The sequence below is a fragment of the Balaenoptera physalus genome (assembly GCF_965194825.1).
Source record: "Balaenoptera physalus genome assembly, chromosome: 8".
Taxonomy (NCBI): Eukaryota; Metazoa; Chordata; class Mammalia; order Artiodactyla; family Balaenopteridae; genus Balaenoptera; species Balaenoptera physalus.
In genome coordinates, this window is record NC_138887.1 from 15,313,416 (window position 1) to 15,334,354 (window position 20,939).

At 41.8% G+C, this 20,939-nt stretch overlaps 1 protein-coding gene across 19 annotated transcripts in view; it reads left to right on the forward strand.

Annotated features, from left to right (window-relative positions):
- The window catches only part of NRCAM (neuronal cell adhesion molecule), a 317,729-nt gene that overhangs the window by 239,286 nt on the left and 57,504 nt on the right, over positions 1–20,939 (forward strand). For 14 of the 19 annotated variants that reach the window (XM_082473415.1, XM_082473431.1, XM_082473427.1 and 11 more), the window contains 6 exons: positions 2,101–2,223; positions 6,520–6,690; positions 7,211–7,267; positions 9,092–9,203; positions 11,267–11,451; positions 13,567–13,698. In XM_082473415.1, coding sequence (XP_082329541.1) covers positions 2,101–2,223; positions 6,520–6,690; positions 7,211–7,267; positions 9,092–9,203; positions 11,267–11,451; positions 13,567–13,698 — 780 coding nt within the window. The remainder of the gene's footprint in view (positions 1–2,100; positions 2,224–6,519; positions 6,691–7,210; positions 7,268–9,091; positions 9,204–11,266; positions 11,452–13,566; positions 13,699–20,939) is intronic. The other 5 variants (XM_082473416.1, XM_082473423.1, XM_082473418.1 and 2 more) reach the window with 1 other exon arrangement.

The following is a 20,939-nucleotide window of genomic DNA, read 5'->3' on the forward strand; positions in this document are numbered from 1 at the left end:
CAGGTCGACTGCCTATTTCCTCTTCATTTGTTTGGTTTGGTGGATTTCTACCTTGCTTCTTCATCTGCTGTGTGTTTCTGTCTTCTCATTTTGCTTAACTTACTGTGTTTGGGGTCTCCTTTTCACAGGCTGCAGGTTCGTAGTTCCTGTTGTTTTTGGTGTCTGTCCCCAGTGGCTAAGGTTGGTTCAGTGGGTTGTGTAGGCTTCCTGGTGGAGGGTACTGGTGCCTGTGTTCTGGTGGATGAGGCTGGATCTTGTCTTTCTGGTGGACAGGACTGCGTCCGGTTGTGTGTTTTGGGTTGTCTGTGACCTTATTATGATTTTATGCAGCGTCTCTGCTAATGGGTGGGGTTGTTTTCCTGTCTTCGCTAGTTGTTTGGCGTAGGGTGTCCAGCACTTTAGTTTGCTGGTTGTTGAATGGAGCTGGGTCTTAGCTTTGAGATGGAGATCTCTGGGAGAGCTTTCGCCATTTGATATTACATGGAGCCGGGAAGTCTCTGGTGGACTAATGTCATGAACTCAGCTCTCCCACCCCAGAGGCACAGGCCTGACACCCCGCCAGAGCACCAAGACCCTGTCAGCCACACGGCTTCTCCGGAGAGTCTGAAGACCCGGTGGGCTCAGGAGGCGGCTAGCGGCCCCTGCGAGGTCCTGCATGAGGGCTCCCTGGTCTCCAGCATCTGCTGGACCCCGAAGTAAGCGGCCAGTAGAGAACGGGCAGGCTGAGAGCCCCGGCAGCTGGCTGGGCCTGGGTGAACGCACGGAGGCTGCCACAGGAGACAACTGGGGACCTGTGGGCACGTGTGGCCTGGGCCACCGCCAGGGTCTCCTACAGCAGCAACCGCGAGATGGATGGCACGGAAGCCACACTGGGGCCTATCCTTGTAGCTTATTTTATACATAAGAGTTTGTAGTTCTTAACTCCCTACCCCTATACTGCCCCTCCCCCATCCCTCTCCCCACTGGTAACTACTAGTATCTGTGAGTCTGCTTCTTTTTTGTTATATTCACTAGTTTATTGTATTTTTTAGATTCCACATATAAGTGATATCATAGAGTATTTGTGTTTCTCTGTACAAAGAGACTTATTTCACTTATCATATTGCCCTCCAAGTCCATCCATGTTGCTGCAAATGGCAAAATTTCATTCTTTTTTTATGGCTGAGTAATATATTCCATTGTATATATGTACCACATCTTCTTTATCCCTGCATCTGCCGATGGACACTTAGGTTGTTGCTTCTGTGTCTTGGCTATTGTAAATAATGCTGCTATGCACATTGGGATGCATGTATTTCTTTAAACATTTTTATTTCAAAATTTCACTGGAAATAGGGTGACCTCACTATCTTGATATTATTGTGGCTCTTTTTGCAATAGTCAGTACCCAGATGCTCTCAACAACCCAAGAGCTTGTATTTAAAGAACAGCAACCATTTGAAGTTCTGGTCATTTTTTAAAATGTTTATTATGTGTATAATATGTGTGCATTATAGAATAATTAATTATAGAATAATTATAATTATAGAATAAATCAATTACAAATGAACAAAAAAGAAAGTTAAAAATTACTCGCAAATCCTTTCATTCAAGGAAATTACTATTCTTTCTATTTTTACCTAGGCAGATATGTATGTACATGTCGAAAACAAGCTCATTCTGAAGTACTATTTTATAACCCTTTCTGCCTTATCTAGATACCATGTATATTTTATATTAATCTTATAAATAAGTATACTTATACAATGTCTAACACTGTATGATATTCAGAGGTGTACATGTACAATTATTTGTTTAACAAATCTTTTGACCTAGAAATGTTTTTCGTTCTTTCATGAAGGGCATGCTTGTAGCAAAATTAGTTTGTATCTTCTTAAGGATTTATTTAATATAAATTCTTAGACATGGAATTGCTGACTCAAAATTTATGCTATTAATGTCATTTTTTAACACTGTATTTAAAATTTTTTTTGTCGTTACCTTAATGTATATAAATTTCGAGTTACTATTTCCTCAGAAGTTTGGTTTATCTTTCTTTCTAGTGCTCTTTTTATTTTCCAATGCAGAAATAACTTAGAAGTTATTGTTTTATTTCATTAGGGTCACCGTTGTGGACCAAAGAAAAACTTGAACGAATAACACTTAGAAATGGCCAGTCTTTGGTACTTCCCTGCAGACCCCCAGTTGGGTTACCACCACCTATAATATTCTGGATGGATAATTGTAAGTTTTAAAAATAAGAACTTTCTTTCTTCAAGAGTCTTACGATTATTGGCTGTCCCAATCAATTATTACCTCTTGTGATTCATAAGATGTTTATAAAATGTCTTAGAGATTCTCTGGAGAATAAATCACATATCCTTTCATTCAGTCACTTTATTTTACTGAACACCTACTATGTACCAGGCATCTCTCTAAATAAACCAAACAAAGGTCCTGCTCTCACTGAATTTATATTCTATGCAATGGGAATAAAAGGGGAGAGAGAAGGAAGCAGAGAATAAATGCATTTAGAAAATATGTGTCAGTTGGCAGTAAGTGATGTGAAGAAAAATAAGCAGAGTTTTGAGCAGAAACTTACAGGAGTGAAAGAGCAAGCAGGCCCTTAAATATCTGGGTGGAAAGAGAAAAACCAGTGTAAGCCCCAAGGGCAGGAGCATCCCTGGAGTGTGTAAAATCAGCAGGGAGGCCAGTGTGCCCGGGCTGACTGACCCAAGGGCGACAGTGAGAGAAAAGGTCAGGAAAGTCCAGGGGCTCCAGTGAGAAGGGCTTTGGCTTTTGCTTTCAGTGAAGTAGGGAGACAATGAAGGAGTGGCTTCACCTGAATCAAAACAAATAGTAAGAACATCACTTCGGTTCACGTGTGGAGAACAGAGAGGACGAAAGGGAGAGAAGGGCGTTCTGTTAGGAGGCCAGTGCTGTGATCTGGGCAAGAGTTGATGGGGACTCGGACTTGGGTAGTGGCAGTCAAGTAAGTAAGAAATGGTCAGATTCCAGGGACTTCCCTGGTGGTCCAGTGGTTAAGACTGCACGCTTCCAACGCAAGGGGCGTGGGTTTGACCTCTGGTCAGGGAACGTGGCCATAAAAAAAAGAAAAAAAGAAAGGAAGGGAAGCAGGGAGGGAGGAAGGAAGAAATGGTCAGATTCCAGATATAATTTGAAGGTAGATCCTCCAGGATTTATTGGGGTCAGGGTGGAGGCATGAGAGAGAGGAATCAAAGGTAACCCCAAAGTCTAAGACTGAACAACTAGTAAAATGGAATTGCCATTTCCTGAAACAGCAGAAGCCCATCAAGGGAAGGAAATCAAGCTGTTCAGGATGTGTTATGTCTTTTCTTTCAGTTTCGTTCTTTTATCCCCAACAACAGCTAATTTTTTTAAATTTAATTTTTTACTTTATATTGGAGTACAGTTGATTCACAGTGCTGTGTTAAGTTTCAGGTGTACAGCAAAAGTGATTCAGTTATATGTATACATATATCCATTCTTTTTCAGATTCTTTTCCCATATGGGTTATTACAGAATATTGAGCCCAGTTCCCTGCGCCATACAGTAGATGCTTATTGATTGTCTGTTTTATATATAGTAGTAACAACAGCTAATATTGATTGGGCATTTACTAAGTGCCTGTCCCTTTGCTAAAGACTTTACATAAGTTATCTCATCCATTTTCTACAACAGTCCCAGGAAGCATCTCGGATGACTCTTACCACTTTTTAGATGAGGGAACCGAGGCACAGAGAAATGAAGTCATTCATTAGGCAGTTTAACATCTGTTCACCCCATCCCTATCCTTAGGGAATTGTTTGTTGCTCTGCTCTCCCATCCTTCCACACCTCCCCTTAGCATGTTACCTTGGAGACTAGGAACCCGGGTTTGGGATGTGAGAGGCTTGTGAGGCTTCCTTGTGGAGGTGTCCAGCAGGAGTCAGAGGTACAGCTACGTGAGTCAAAGGAAGATTCAGGGCTCTTGCCAGCAATGTGTGAATGTTAGTGCTGCAGAGATGCTCTGTAGAGCCGGGGGCTGGAGGAGAGGACGAAGGGAGGGAGTGCAGGTGGTGAACAGCAAAGCCTGGGGACTGAGGCCAGGAGCCTCCAGGGGCCAAGAACTTAGGGAGCAAAGGAAAGTCGATGAGAAGGAGCAGTCACTTAGGTAAGAAGAAAACAAAAAGAGAGGGTGTCCCAAGGACGAGGGGAAGAAAAAGTGTCAGGGAGACAGAATATCAGCTGGTTCAAATACTGCTGAGAGATCAATTTCCAATCTGACTGAGAAATGAGTATTACGTTTGGCAACACGGTGGTCGCTGTTGACCTTGACAAGAGTCCTTTAGGTAGAATGGTGGAAATGGTTGCAAAATATTTGTAGGGAATGTATTCTGTTCTCAGTGACATGATTTCCTCTGAAATCACCAGCTGTGCACATTACTGAAGATAAAATTTAGCTCTCACGTTTCGTTTCCAGTTTTGACTGTTCTGTATCAAAGCACTCAGAGAAAGTATCACAAAGCAATTGGAAAATAAATATATAAATGAATAAATGGGCAAAGATATTTTTCCTGTGATCACGTAACAGCTTTTACAGATTTTGAAAGAATAAGTAACAAATCAAATGTAAATGAGTGGGTTATGTGGTCGAGAATAACAGTATCCAAAGGTACTGCCAAAATGAGGCCCAGTATTTGGTTCTTGGTTCTTATTCAGAATTGATGACTTTTCCGCTTAATAAAGAGGCATATACATGTAAAGTCTCAGAATCATCTGAATATGTAACTAATTTTTTTCACATTGCACTGCTGGCCATGTCATTTACATACATTTTAGGCTGTAGGCAAAGCATCTGGACCTTTCAAGTGAAATTTCATCTGGATATGAGAAAAAATTCAGATCTGTGTAGCATTCTTCTGGCAAGATGACCTTATCACGTTATTCCTATCTGCATACATTTTTGTCCCAATGTAATGCAAAGGAACTCAGTGGGCAAAGTGCTACCATCCTCATAAAACGGCATTCCCTTTCATTTGATCTCCCAACACCGGTCCATAATAAAATACAGCAGGAGAAATGGAAGAGAATAAATGTGTCCCTATCTTTAACTCTTTGTATTCATAAAATAAATGTACATTATTTTTCTGAGTTATTTTTTAAAACAACCCTTTCCCTGGTTAATGGCTTCAAACCATGAATTTACAACCGCCAACCAAACCCCCATCTTGACCTAGAACTTGACTAACATGACTAACCAGCATCCTTTCAAGGTCTGGCTCCACATTTCCCTCCCTTTTCCTGCCCAAGGGAGCTGCAGGCTTTTCCCCATAATTTTGTATTTCGTGACATTTTAGATAGGGCACCTGCTGCTGTAGGAGCATAGCTGCTTGACTCAGACTCGAGAAATCCTCCAGGAGACGTGACACCTGGCCCCAGGCAACTAGGAGGTACAATTTTTCCTAGCTCTCTCACTTCAGAGCTGAAGAACTCCCCCAGTGAACTGAGTCAGAAGCTTCCTGAGTCATGCTAGCCAGCCAAGTGTAAGTTCACACATAGATCATTGGTCCCGTCTCCCTGAGTTCTTCATCGCCTTAGAAAATCTCCCCTCCACGCCTGAGGCTAGACTGTTCCTTGGACCTGAGGAGAAGTCGGTTGTTAAATGTGAAACTGGAAAGTCAGAATGCTGGTGGTTATTCATTTCATTATGGAGCTTCTGTGAGGGGCCAGGTGCATTTTTAGGGCTACTACAGTAGACAAAGCAGATGACCGTCTCCGTCCTTCTGGAACTTAAATTCTAGTGCGGAGGGACAGACTATAAGCCATACACATGACAGGTAAAGTACATTGTCTGCTAGAAGGTGATAGGTAACACAGAAAAGAAAAAGTAGAGGAGGTGAGGGAGGCTGGGTGTGGGGGGCCTCTGAGCGGCACGTCTGCAGCATTACACCCTGTTGTTAATTGCCTGTTTGCTGCCTGATTCTCCAGTTAAATCCCAAGCTCAGGGCAGGGAACCGGGTCCGCCTGACACCTTGCCCAGGACCTAGTTCATCACAGTTAGGAGCTGTCACAGTATAAGGTGTCTGACTGTGTATGTACTGCAATAGATGCAACCCATGGTAACATCCTTACAAGCTTCCGTAATGCACTTTCTAAGATATGTGTGTATCTATGATTAACAATTAGGGATTAACTTAAATGTTAGGAAAAGTCATGCAAACTCTTTCTTTAAAACATTTTTTGGTTTATGCTTGCTTCGTGAAACCCTTCACTGGACAACTCTAATCTCACCTCTACCCTCACTCCAGAGAAATTAGGGTCTGGCAGGTACAGCTGGAGTTTTAATACATGTGTCTTTTTTTTTTTTTTTTTTTTTTTTTTTACAGTTATTTGCTTTTACTCAAAGATCTTTATAGAGAAAAAAAGCATTCAGGTGAAATTCACAGAACTAGTTATTAGTAGATACATTTATCTCACTAATTTGGAAAGTGGCCACTTTGTGATGGAATGATCTAGATGTCTGTCCGCCTTTCTCCAGCCTTTCAAAGACTTCCACAAAGTGAGAGAGTTTCCCAGGGTCTGAATGGAGACCTTTATTTTTCCAATGTGCTCCCAGAGGATACCCGGGAAGACTACATCTGTTACGCCCGATTTAATCACACTCAAACCATACAGCAGAAGCAACCTATTTCTGTGAAGGTGATTTCAGGTAAGAGTTCAGTTTCCAGAAACTCTCTTGCCATGATGTTTACAAATGTGTGCAAATGTATGAATTATTAAATCCTACTAGCTTTGAAGTAGACAGGTTCACTGGTCAGGAAAGTATCTGTGAATAGTTGCTAAAGTGTTGGCATATGTATCAATATTATAAGGAGTTTGCCTACCTTAAATACTGTATTTTACAGTTTTTGCTGTCATTACCATTACTGTTGCCATGGTAACTTCCTGAATCTACTTAGTGTTCTGAGCATTTGTGAGTGCTTTATGCTCCACGATGCCTTTAATTGGGAGTCCTGCTGCTTCAGTTATGTATTCACATATTACTGGTTGGGGGTGGCTGAGTGAATTAATGAAATAGTTCTATACAATGTAAAGCACTGTTTTTACTTGGTAGGGATGGTGCTCGGTCAGCATAGGTATATATGTTTGCTTTTGTTGCCCAATACTTTCTTTTTACAGTCCCCTCCCCCCTACTTTTTGCATTCTTCATAATATTCTGTTTATTTCAGTGGATGAATTGAATGACACTATAGCTGCTAATTTGAGTGACACTGAGTTTTATGGTGGTGAGTTATGGTGATTGTAACTGATATTTCTCCTTCATTGTAGAATTTAGTTCACTAACTTCACCTCCATGGCTGTTCAACCTTATTTCTTTATGAAATTCCTAGTTCCATGTTTAATACCACTAGAATCAATGTATGTTTCATATGAAGTTTAGCTCTGAGCTCTCAAACATGTCACTAAAACCTGTTCCATGTTGTATGTATAATAATGAAAGTTACTATAACTGTTTTCATGTAAAGAACCATTCCACAAGATTTGGAAAAAAATCTTTCGTGTATGTTCAGAATTACATTTTTCATTTTTTGTCTGGCTCATAAACTTTTCTCATGAATTAAATAAGAGTTGGCAAGGTGCGTTAACCTGCTAAAATACTAACATCAATGTCTTAGTAACCTTTTGCAATTAATATTAAGTGGATTTTGATAGTAAATCATCGTATTTCCATCTGTTTTCACATGATCTTATCAACGTCATATAATTAGCAATAGTATTGCTCTTAGTTTTGTTTAAAATCGAGTGACTGTCTTCAGTGGAAGTAATCTTTTTAAAAACAGAGGATTTAACTTCATTCTTTTAAAAAGAAAAGAATTTGATTTCCTTAACGGAAATATAGCTCTCAGGTATAGAGTCTATGTGTGAAAATTATGGGTTCTGGATATGGGGTCCTCATAATTATCTACAAGGCAGAATTTCTGCTGTATTAATTTTTTATCTTTGAGATATGAAGTAAAAAACATTAAGGCACTATCAATGACCAGAGTAAACAGATCACAACTCCTGCCTTATTTTATTTTATCTTATCTTATTTCATTTTATCTTATTTTATTTTATGTTTAAATCCTCCTGAAAAATATGGGCCTCAAAATCATTCCCAAAGTGATTTCAGAGGGGTAAAATCTAAGGAAAACTCTAATTTATCTCCAGTAATACCTTCTCTGGTGTTCAGTTTTTTTCTTCTGAGAAATGAGAAGAATTCATATATTACCTTTTCAGTTTTTATGAGCATCAAGTAGATAATACATTAAAGTGTTGAACACTGTAAAGGGCTCGTAGAACCTCAAGATGGTATGATTTCGACTTTAAGTTTTTCTGAGAGGCCATCAGAAGATAAGGCCACATTTAGGCAAGGACTACATAAAACATGAAGGTAGTCTGTAGATATCTTCCTGAGATTTCTGACTTGAGCCCTTTTTTACGTTTTTGTCGAGGAAACCAATTTCAGTTGCTTTAAGTCCACCCTTAATTTATGGCACACAATTTGCCACACCTCTGCAGTCACTTTCTAGTTGTGTTTTGTTTTGTTTTCTTTTCCATAAACCTTGCAGTTTTGATATGTTAGATGTTCACCACGATTTATCTTCACGATTAATCAATGGAATTGACTATAATGTTGTCCCTAGGGTAAAGCAAAATACCCCTTCCATCGTCATATCTTCCAGAAGATAGACAGCTCATTTTCACTTTGACGTGTGCACTCATCTTAAGAGATGGATAGTTTGATAACATGATTTTCCTCTCTATGTCTACATTTTGAAAATTTGCCAACTCACCAAAAATTCATAGGACCCTAACCCAAATTAGGGAAATGTACAAGAGGAAAAAAGTTCTTATTTTTAATGCTTGTGCAACCAAAATAGTTGTTACTTCCGGCTGAGTGAGTGATGGCTATTTGCAAGGCAAAGAGTGTGTATGTGTTAGTTTAACAAATTTCACAATCAAATGCTAAATGGATTTGCAAAGGGATTAGATTCTTAGACAGTGAACTGGGCTTCTAGAAATCCGTGTTCATAACTCTGAATGCATATTGATTTTCTTGTTTGCAGCTAAATCACATAGAGAGAGGCCACCAACATTTTTAACTCCAGAAGGCAATGCAAGTCGCAAAGAGGAATTACGAGGAAATGTCCTTTCACTTGAGTGCATTGCAGAAGGGCTGTGAGTTAACACTGTCTTGATGTCCACTTCTTATGTAAACATAGTAGATTGGTAGAGAGGCGTTAATATCATAACAAGAGTCATTGTCTTATGTTGATTCCATTAAGCATCAAGAAAAATGTGATAATTCCTTCCAAAACAGGCCATATAAATTCCATGTTATTAAAATATTTTGTTAATAGTGTTCCTTTTGAGATAAGTATCAGTAATCACCTTCTGACTGCTTTGATTATAATTCAGGTTATTATTTTGCTACTGTTGTCTAACAAAGCATCTCAAAACTTAGCGGCTTAAAACCAATAGCTGTTTATCACTGATCATTTGTCTGCAGGTCTGCAAGGCAGTTGTGCTGTAACAGGCTAGATCCGACTGATTTCAGTTGACCCTGTTTGTGCATCTGCTGGGCGGCTCGGCTCTGGGTTCACAGCTCTGGGTCTGCTGGCTATGAGCAGGGCAACGGAGCTCTTGACCATGAGTTTCTCACATCCCTCTAGCAATCTAGCCCTGGCTTGTTCTCCTAACAGCAGAGGCAAACATGGCCTCATAGGACCTAACCTTCTCCCTGGCACACTGTCCCAACCCCTGCTTCCTAGTGACCAGTCACCAGCCCAGCTTCTTTGCAGATGTCTCATCTGTGCAGACCTCAAAACTGGCGCCACCCCCAGAACGCATGTGCCCTTGACAGGAGTCCCAGATTAGGAAACCGTTCAAGGCGAGCTTCTCTATATAGTTCCCTCTTATGCCTGGCACAGAGCAAGTACTACTGATAAGGCACATTTGCTGAAAACATTGATTGGAATCTCGGAAACATGTTGTGATCACGTGTTATGATCTGTGCTGTCCTTGGCCTGGTGACTCAAAGTCCACATTCCTCCCTAAAATCCCAGAATTGGCCTCCAGGAATAATTTTACCTCCGGAGGCACATGGAGGCCTCTGCTGGCCGTGTCAGGAAATCACACTACTCACAATTCAGTTCCTCGAATATATCTGTTCAATTATTTTTATTCAACCAAACAAATGAAAAAAATTCTACAATCCATTAATCCCACTTGCATTTCTAATGATAAATACACTGTGATCTTCCTGAGGGTATGGACCATTCTTTTTTTATCTTTATCTTCCCAACACACAACTCAGTGCTTGGTCTATAATTTAGTCTCAGTAAATGTATTGAATGGATTTTTATTTTACCCTCATGAAAACCTTCTCAAGTCACCAGATCAAAACAAGCATCATTATGCGCATTAAGGCAACAGAGAAACCTGAGGCCCAAAAAGCTCAGGGATCCAAGATCAGAGAGCAATTTAGGGATAAGGCTGGGATTTTGAAGCAGACCTTTTAACTCTAAGCCTATGTCTGGCTTTTCATCTGCCTCTATAGTTCATGATTTAATAAGAAACATAGGTGAGAAATGGTATGAGTAACACATGAGTTGGGCCTACTTCTGTCAATTGGTATTTTAAAATATCACTAATAATGAAACTAAAGTAAGAGCACGATTCCTCTAATCACTTCGTTCACATCATCAGATAGCCTGTTATAAGATAGGGAGATGCTTCCATTTGATATGGAAATGTGTGAAAAGTTCATGGGCACAAATATGTATATCAGCTCTTTCTCTGGCATTTTTAACTCTAGCCGATAAAAAAATTATAACTCGGTGTCATTAATTTTATGGTCATTCTTTTGATTGACATAGTCCCTTCATGCAAAATTTTCCAAGAGTGCCTCACTGATCAGAACTTTGAAGAAAATAATTAGGTCCCTTCAGTCAAGGAAGTCTTGCTGCCATTCTCACCAGATCCCTGAAGTCCAAGTTCACAGTGTGCCATAAATGAGCACAGTTCTGCTTGTGTGAAAATGGTAACTTACAGACTGAAATGTAAGGTTTTGAGCATGACTTATAAAAGTGCGGTGCTAGTTAAAAAGTGTGGTGCTGGTGTAAATCTCTGTATATTCCTCATGACCTTTATGTTTGTGACAAGCTCGCATGAAAGTCACCCTCAAAAGCAGCTAGGTGAACTTCTTTTCTTGTAATGTTATTGTTTATTCATCTTATCAGGCCTACCCCAATTATTTACTGGATAAAAGAAGATGGAACACTCCCCATCAACCGGACATTTTATAGGAACTTCAAGAAAACTCTGCAGATTGTTCAGGTTACAGAAGCAGACTCTGGGAATTACCAGTGTATAGCCAAAAATGCACTAGGAGCCATCCATCATATCATTTCTGTCACAGTTAAAGGTATGTCATTGTCTAAAATACATGGTTCTTGCCTCCATTGAGAATCCCTGAGTCTTCCATCAAAATGCCTTTGATTATATTCAATAATAATGTAATTTATATCAACATACGTGGCACCTTGACTCTCTTCTCATTGCTACTTACAGTGCATCTAAATCAGGTGAAAAATTCACTCCCTCAGATCTTCCTTGCAGAGGATGCCAATTAATAAGTGTAGAAAGAATGAAGGAAATAGGAAATCACATTTAGAATCCCACAGTTATAACTGCTGTAGGCAAGAGCTAGCGATGAAGGCTAAAATTACGGGATGGACCTTTAAGGAGAAACAGGATATTTGCATAGCCTCAAAGTGTTTCTTCTCCCCTCACCCCCCAAAAATTAATTACTGAGGCAGGTTTAATATATGTCCACAAATTCTTTACTCCTCGTGCCTTAAGGAGATGGAGCTTAATTGTCCTTCCCTTGAGTGAGGGCTGGACTTACTTGCTTCTAACGAATAGAACATGGAAAGCAGGAAAATGATAACTTTACAGTGGAGAAACCTGGCAGACATCACTCTAACCAAGTGATCAAGGTTAATATAACCGCTAATAAGCCATGTCAATATCGTGTACTCCCAGATACGATGGACGTCTACAACAGCGGTTACCAGTGGGGAGAGGCAGTAAAGGGGTAGGGGGTTAAGAGGTACAAACTATGATGTTTAAAGTAAGCTGCAAGAATCTATGGTACAACATGGGGGATATAGCCAATATTTAGTAATAACTGTAAATGGAGTATAACCTTTTTTTAAAAAAAGAAGTAATTTTGATGATACTGATGGCGGTGGTTGGATGGTGATTATAATCTAAAAATTCAGGAGTTCTTCACTCAGAAATCACTAAATTTGACCTTAGATGGAAAAGCTTTTGTTCACTTAAAACCTTCCCATTGATCTATAGGAGAATTCAATAGTCACTGGTAGAAACATTCTCTAGGAATGAGAGCATGTTGAAAATGTTTCACAAAATATTTTAGTTACAGATAAGAAGTAGAGAACATACCTTAGGAGAAATACGAAGATTAAGCAATTTAGTAAGCTTGATTTATCCCTGAAAGAATTCAGTTGGCTAGTTCTCCTTTGTAAGTCTGGAAGGATGTTCAAGGAAGAAACTCTTCATGAAAAAAAAAAGAGATGATAGAGAACTTATTTATAGTGTTGGGCTAGTAATTAACATTGATATGTAACACTTATGGCTAACACGGACATATATTCACTTTTCTCCATTTCTGTCCTGATAATGATGAAAAGAGGATGTTCCTTATTACAAAAAATAACCAAAAAGCTCTTGATTATTTAGAAGAAAAAAAAAAAGATGTTCTACAAAATAACTGACTAGTTGTCTTTAAAAGTCTCAGGTTCATGAAAAACAAGGAAAGAGCAAGAAACTTCCAGATCGGAGAAAACTAAGTAAGAAGATGTGACAGTTAAACGCAATGTGGTGTCCAGGACAGGGTCCTGAGACAGAAATAAGACATTAGGGGAAAAACGGGGGAAATCCTCATACAGTGTGTAGTTGAGCTGATGGTATCCAGTGTTAATTTCTTGTTTTGGTATCTGTTCCATGGTTTTGTAAGAGAAAGCTGGTGAAGGGCTTATAAGAACAGTCTATACTAACTTGGCAGCTTTTCAAAAATGCAAAGCTTTAAAAACTGCTTCCCAATTTTATAATTGTATGTATTCTACAGGGCTCAGATTTATAATTGTATGTATTCTACAGGGCTCAGATTTTAAATTCATGTTTCTTAGCCCTATCTGTACCTGTAAATTTCTCTACAACGTTAGAGAAATCTGTTACCTCTTTGATGTCTGATTAACGTAATGTAAAACAAGATGACGATATTTGAATCAAAAGGCTCTAGAAATAATACATAGATGTCACTGAGTCTTCTTAAACATTCTTCTGAAAATCTGAAGTGTTCTTTGAAGCATATATCTATTCACTCTAAAAAAAATGAAACTAACAAATGTTTTGCAAAATACTTATTTTTATTAAGATAGTTCAGTTTACTAAGTTTGCTAGAATAACTTATTTGATTCAATTTTTTGTGGGTTTTTTTCCTTTTCTCACAAAGCGGCTCCATACTGGATCATAGCACCTCAAAATCTTGTGCTGTCCCCAGGAGAGGATGGAACCCTGATCTGCAGAGCTAATGGCAACCCCAAACCCAGAATTAGCTGGTTATTGAATGGAGTCCTGATAGAAAGTAAGTTTCCTTGAGTGGCTTCAGTTGCAGTATATTTTTGGAGCATAGTGACATCTCCACAGGGTACAAATGGTGATAAAATAACTTGGCTTAAGGAAGGAAGCCATATATAAGTTAAACAGAGGCATGAAATTACGTTTAGATTTTAATTTTACTACCTTTAGATATAATTTATTATGACCGAATCGTTTATGCTATTTTTTTTTTCTTTTTTGGCTGCATTGGGTCTTCGTTGCTGCGCACAGGCTTTCTCTAGTTGCGGCGAGCGGGGGCTTCTCTTTGTTACGGGGCACAGGCTTTAGGCATGTGGGCTTCAGTAGTTGTGGCACATGGGCTCAGTAGATGTGACGCACAGGCTTAGTTGCTCCGCGGCATGTGGGATCTTCCCAGACCAGGGCTCAAACCCGTGTCCCCTGCATTGGCAGGCGGATTCTTAACCACTGCCCCACCAGGGAAGTCCCGTTTATGCTATTAACGTAACGGTATGTGCTGGTTGGAACTTGGCAATATTTCCTCTGTTTTTTACATGGATCATAGGAAGAATGACAGGGTGAGAAATAAGCACCACTGAAAAGTTCAGATTATCTTCTTTGTTCAAAACGTCAAGTGATTTGTGGAAACATCACAGGAGTCAGAGGAGATGGGTGGGGAGGCTAGGAATAGAGCCAGTGGATATGACAAGAATAAGAAATACAACTGTCTTAATTTAAAGAGGTTTTCATTCCTAAGTAGAGCCCAGATGTTCCCACGTTCTGCAGTCTTGAAAGGTCACCATCCCATTTAATACCCAAAGAAGCACACATCCTCTGACCCCAGTCCTCTGCCGGGCGCTCCATCTTTGCCCAGTTTTCCCTCCCTCCGTATTGCTGAGCTCATCCTTGAGCGATACCTGTATGGTGCTAGCTGCCACGTGTCACCTCTTCTGCCACCTTCCCTGGACCACTCGAGCTGTCTCTCAACCAGGTCGTCCAGGCTGCCCACCCCCCGCCGCCAGGAACAGTTCCCCAAAGTGTGACCACAGGCTTTCCATCAGTCTTCTAAATCACAACAAGGACCAGTTTTACAAACCTTGGTTAAAGGCTTGAGCATAATGTAAGGGAATTATAGCAAAGAAAACTTAAAACGGACATTGCGTCTTTCTGCTCCCGGATTCCTAAGCCATGGCCATTCACAGGCAGCCTACTGCCTTTCCTTTGTCTTGACCCCGCTCGCCACCAGCTGCTACCGAGAGGCGAATCTTTGGACATTTTCCCCTTCTTGAAGTTCAGACCTTCTCTTAGACCCAGAGAGAGAGAGAAAGAGAGAGAGAGAGAGAACCGGTTTCTGTTTGAAACCCAGCCTCAGGTTCACTCTCCCAGTCAGTAGCATAATAATCTGCAAAGATATTCTTTACCCCCAATAAAGACAACCTTCAGGATTATGATGTAGAGCAGCTTAGCTCCTCGTTGCCTCCAAGCCAGGATCAAAAATTGGTTCTACTCTTACATACCCAAAAGGGCCATTAAACTGGCTTTCCTGAAATAGTCTTCACCCTAAGATGGGTCTGAAAGCTGCTGGCAGATTTTAAATGACACACGTCCCTTCTTCTCACCATCAAGGTCTTACCACTGCAGGTCTAGAGGGGGTGAGAGACCCGGTTCCATGAGTGTTTATTAGGAGTGTGTGTCACACAACACAGTCCTTATCGGATCCTCAGAAACAGACAGCCTGTGTTTACTGTAAAAGGAAGTATGTTCCTGGGAGAACACAGACACTAAGGAGGCCAGCAAATCGGGTTTGGATGTTTCCATTCCCAATTTTAGCTAGGATCAGGGTCAGGAAAAACTGCAGAGAGTATTGTGGGGTTGTGCATTGGGAAGCTGTTGCCACTCTCAGAGGCGTATAGGTGAAAACTGAGAAAAAGTGGAAGAAAGCCCAGAACTGAAAAGTAAGTTTTTTGGTAGAATATCTGATTTTCTTAGCAATGTGTTCAGAATGGCATAAAGGATGGCGCGTGCCCAGCACTTTGGCACTGTGTTTTGTATCTCAGAGGTTCTGTGCCAGTTTATGGAAGGTTAAATGTGCCCCTGAGGTCTGGCCTCAGGGAAACTGACAGGTGGGAGGGGACATCCATCATTTCTGAGCAGGAAAGCCAGGGAGCCAGGCAATGTTGGAAAGATAAATCCTCAAGCTCCGCAGCCAGAATGCAATCATAAGCAGGGGAAAATGGAGATGTAGGTGGGTCAGTGACACAAGGACGAGGGGAGATAAAATAAGGGAGCTGATCTTTCCTCCTGATGGGCTCAGCTTGTGAGCCTTCCAAACCGGGCACAGGTGGTGCCTCTCAGGGAACCCTGTAACTGCAGCTGTAATGAGTTTTGAACTTCTAGGTGTAAAATAAGATTCAAGGGTGTCATGTCCAGCACAGGGACTATAGCCAGTATTTTATAACTTTATATGGAATATAATCTATGGAATATCGAATCACTATGTTCTACACCCGAAACTAATCTAATATTGTAAGTCAACTAGACTTTAAAAAGTCAGCTTTGAAATTGTACTCATAGACACTCCCCTTTAAATGAAATATCTGGGGGGAGGATCAACAGTGAAAAGCCTGCATTTTGGGGACAGGGGGTGCAGGACAGTGGTCCCTGGAGACAAGTGGAACCTGTCTGCTGTAACCGCGAATCATCTGATTGGGTCCAGAACAAAATCTTTCAAATCAGGTTCCAGATCAGTTCATTTCTTCCATCCCCAAAGTATGTGTTAAGTGCACGCTGGAAGGAAAACAGGAGGCTCAGCAGAGCTAGGATGAGAGTTCCACGGTGCCTGCAGATCCAGGGCCCCTTGGCCTCTGGCGCGCCTCGGAGCAGTCATTCTGGTGGGCGAGCAGGAAGAGAAACCCCGTGCGGTCTGGCAACAAAGCCGGGGGCCCTGGCCGCCAGGCCGCCCCACAGTGCTGGGAGCAGGTGCTGTGTATTTATACCGAGGTGATGAGAAGTGTCCCTGGAAGGTTTCTTTCTCCACATCTCGTAGCCAAGCTAAAAGTGCGTGGATTACTGTTTGGAATCTCGGAACTGAAAGGTGACGTTGGGCTTGAGGCGCCGGCGGTGGGGGGGGACCCTCACAGCTCTCTGCACGATGGTACTGCAGGGCCACCGCTGTTCCCCATCCCCACCCTCAGCCGCTAGTCTACCTACAGCTTCTGCTGAATGACTTCTTGGCTAGACACTGTCTTTTTTTTTTTTAATTTTTAATGAAAATTTTTTTTAATTTTTAATATAAAAATGTTTTAAATTGTATTCAAGAAGAGTTGATTTACCGTGTTGTGTTAATTTCTTTTTTTTTTAATTTATTTATTTTTGGCTGTGTTGGGTCTTCGTTGCTGTGCATGGGCTTTCTCTAGTTGCAGTGAGCAGGGGCTACTCTTCATTGCAGTGCACGGGTTTCTCATTGCGGTGGCTTCTCTTGTTGCGGAGCATGGGCTCTAGGCACGTGGGCTTCAGTAGTTGTGGCACGTGGGCTCAGTAGTTGTGGCTCGTGGGCTCTAGAGTGCAGGCTCAATAGTTGTGGCGCACGGGCTTAGTTGCTCCGCGGCACGTGGGATCTTCTTGGACCAGGGCTCGAATCCGTGTCCCCTGCATTGGCAGGCGGATTCTTAACCACTGCGCCACCAGGGAAGTCCCTTTGTTGTGTTAATTTCTGCTGTACAGCAAAGTGATTCAGTTGTACATATACATATACATTCTTTTTCATATTCTTTTCCGTTATGGTTTATCATAGGATGTTGAATATAGTTCCCTGTGCTATACAATAGGGCCTTGTTGTCTATCCATTCACTATATAATAGTTTGCACCTGCTAATCCCAAACTCCCAATCCATCCCTCCCCCACATCTCCGTCTCCCTTGGCAACCACAAGTCTGTTTTCTATGTCTGTGAGTCTGTTTCATAGATAAGTTCATTTGTAGATACTAAGTCTTAAACAGCTACGTTCCAAGTGAACCCTACCTGTCCCACCCTGTGTGGACCTCTCCTGATCCAGGAAAGGGAGTAAATGAAGAAGAAGACTGTCCCCAAAGCGGTAGAATTCGAAGAGCCTCGTGCTTCTCCCCTGTCCACCCTGCCCGTGAATTTGGACGCCTCTAAACAGAACTGCCTTTGAGGTTTGGGTCCCATTCTGGAAACAAGAGACTGGGGCTTGTTTCTCATCTGCAGTTTGCTGAGTTTGCAGCCCACAGATGCATTCAACAATGACAGGGCAAGGAGGAAGGATGGCAGAGAGGCAGGGGTAGCAGGAAAGAGCAAAATTTACCATAGTATATAGTGGCACAGAATAGGCATGGTGAGGATTCAAGGGGAGACTAGAGTAGACCCCAGAGGTTAGCTGGGAGCGCAGGCTGGCTTGCTGACACCTTCTACTTAAGACGCTGCAGAAACCTTGGGTGGACCATTTGCCAAGGGGCAGGGACAGGGAATAGCTGTGCTTCTGCAGTATCATCGTGCAGCACCCCCACCAGGTGCCTGACATCGCCGCCAGCTGCAACACAACAGAGACATTATCAGGGGACCACAGTAGCAGATACACAGCCTGCCCACTCCTGACTTGTGGGCAATCACCTAAGGACATTGCCACTCTCTCCTCCCACCTCTGCGGGCTCTGGCTGCCAAGGGCACATAAGGACTGTAAAAGGAGAAGCTAGATCAGGAGGGGGAGGGGTCAGACTTGGGTTCTGTTAGCCAAATACAGTGGTTTTTTTCAATATGTATTTTATTTATTTATTTTGGCTGTGCTGGGTCTTAGTTGCAGCATGTGGGATCTTTTAGTTATGGCATACATGTGAGGTCTAGTTCCCCGAACAGGGTTCGAACCCCGGCCCCCTGCATTGGGAGCGCAGAGTCTTACCCACTGGACCACCAGGGAAGTGCCAGCAAAATACAGTGTTATTGATTTGTGACTGTGCATTTCAGACCTGGCACCTACTGTTTTACAAAACCGGAAGAATTCATTCAAAAAGAGCCTGGGCTCTAATCTCAGTATCTTCCAAAGCTCTGTCTCTCCAGGACTGGCCAGGTTACTTTTAACTTTCCTTGAAGCAAAAAGCAGACTTATTAAATATGGAATTTGTCCAAAACCACCTAAAATTTTTTTTTAAACATCTGCAGAAGTCAGGAAAAAGAACACAGCTGCAGAGGTGCTGGTGCCGAAAAAGAACTTTGATTTTTATTGTGTGACCCGCAGTGTCTGGGAGGATGTGGAAGTAGAACCCAGGATCAGAAAGAAAACGTCCAAGGTCAAGACTGTGGACACCGAGATTCCTGTCCCTGTCCTAGAAGGCAGCATAGAGCCTAACACTTGTAGATCTTTAATGATCTCGCATGTGAGTTGGGGTAGATCTCTCAGATCCTTCCACATGGAGCATATGTAAGATCACATTATTATTACGTTAAAAGACCCCTTTTCTCTGAAAGATGAGAAGGGGATGGAATGAAGGGAATAAGAATGGACAGAAGACCTCCTCCTGCCACAGTTACATATTTTGCTGGCATGGGAGGAAGAGACTGAAAGCCAGTAACACATGATGAGCAGGCAGAGGAATGGAGGCGTGGTCCAGGATCGACCCAAGATTCCACCAAAGCATCTTTCTTCTTCCTTTTCTCAAAAGTGAAGGGCTCAGGGACTTCCCCGGTCGCACAGCGGTTAAGAATCCGCCTGCCAATGCAGGGGACACGGGTTCGATCCCTGGTCCGGGGAGATCCCACCTGCCGCAGAGCAACTAAGCCCGTGCGCCACAACTACTGAGCCCGTGCGCCACAACTACTGAAGCCTGTGTGCCCTAGACCCTGTGCGCCGCAACTACTGAGCCCGCGTGCTGCAGCTACTGGAGCCTGCACGCCTAGAGCCCGTGCTCCACAACAAGAGAAGCTACCGCAGTGAGAAGCCCGCGCGCTGCAACGAAGAGTAGCCCCTGCTCGCTGCAACTAGAGAAAGCCCGCACACAGCAACCAAGACCCAACATAGCCAAAAATAAATAAATAAATAAATAAATTATTTTTTAAAAAGTAAAGGGCTCAGTGACATCGCTTATAGGGGATAGAATGCCTAGATGGAGAAGAAAAGTCATCTCTTCCCCCAGAGATTTGTTCTACATTATGCTTAGACGTTCAGATTTCAGGAGATGTTTATAAAGGAGACTAACTCAGAAAATCTGAGCAGTAATCATGCATTAAACAAACCATTAAGTCTGTAGTGTCTCATCTCCGAGGTGCACATACTACTATCTACTTAATCTGTTTCACAAAGCTCTTTTTATTTTTATTTTATTTTATTTTTAAGTCTATAGCACCCAGTATTCCCAGGCAGTCTGCCATCCAAGCACTAACCAGGCCTGACCCTGCTTAGCTTCCGAGATCAGACGAGATTGGGTGCATTCAGGGTGGTATGGCTGTAGACCACAAGGCTCTTTTAAAAATCAAATTATGCAACAGATATAAAAAATATTTTAAAACTTGATTGTACTTTTTACATGTAAGGTGGCACTCACTGTTATTATTCTCACTTTCTAAATGTTGGAAGCGTTCATGGTTTTGGCCAGCTGTGTCAGGAGAGGTAGAATAAAAGAAACCATTGTTGGGAGACTGTCACCCCAGTTCTGAACCTTACCTTTAGGGCTTTAAGTTGTATGGTGGTAATTCTATGCTCTTCAGTTTCTTTCCCCAGTGTGCATTTATGGCAATAGAAGTTGATTATTCCCAGAATTAGTTCTTATTCCTTTGAGTAATTTGGGTTTGGATACTGGAGAGTTACTCCCACCCAGTAGCCAGGACACAGAGTCCAAAGGCTTCAAGTCTCTCTGCACTAGCAATTTGATTCTTTGTCCGGTACCCGTTGAGCTTCCATATGTCACCGTGAGAGTTCCTGGGTTTGCTTGTGTTTCTTTAGTAAGTGCTTAAGGAGAATGGAGACCAAACCCCCATGGAGAAATATCTGCTTTTCCACTCTTAATACTCTCACCTAAAGGGTTTATTTAATTTCTAAATATCTCGCCAAAAATAAATATTTGGAGGCTGCACCATTTAGCAGAAATAAGGCAGATACACTCAGATGCCTCTCAAGCGAAGAATAACATTGGAAAGAGTTGATAGCAAAAAAAAAAATGCAGCTGTGAGCTACATAAAAGCTCTTTTAAATGGTGTATATTGTGGTTGATGAATCCCTACTAGGGGAAGATCGTCCTACTGGCTTTGTGAATTGAACTG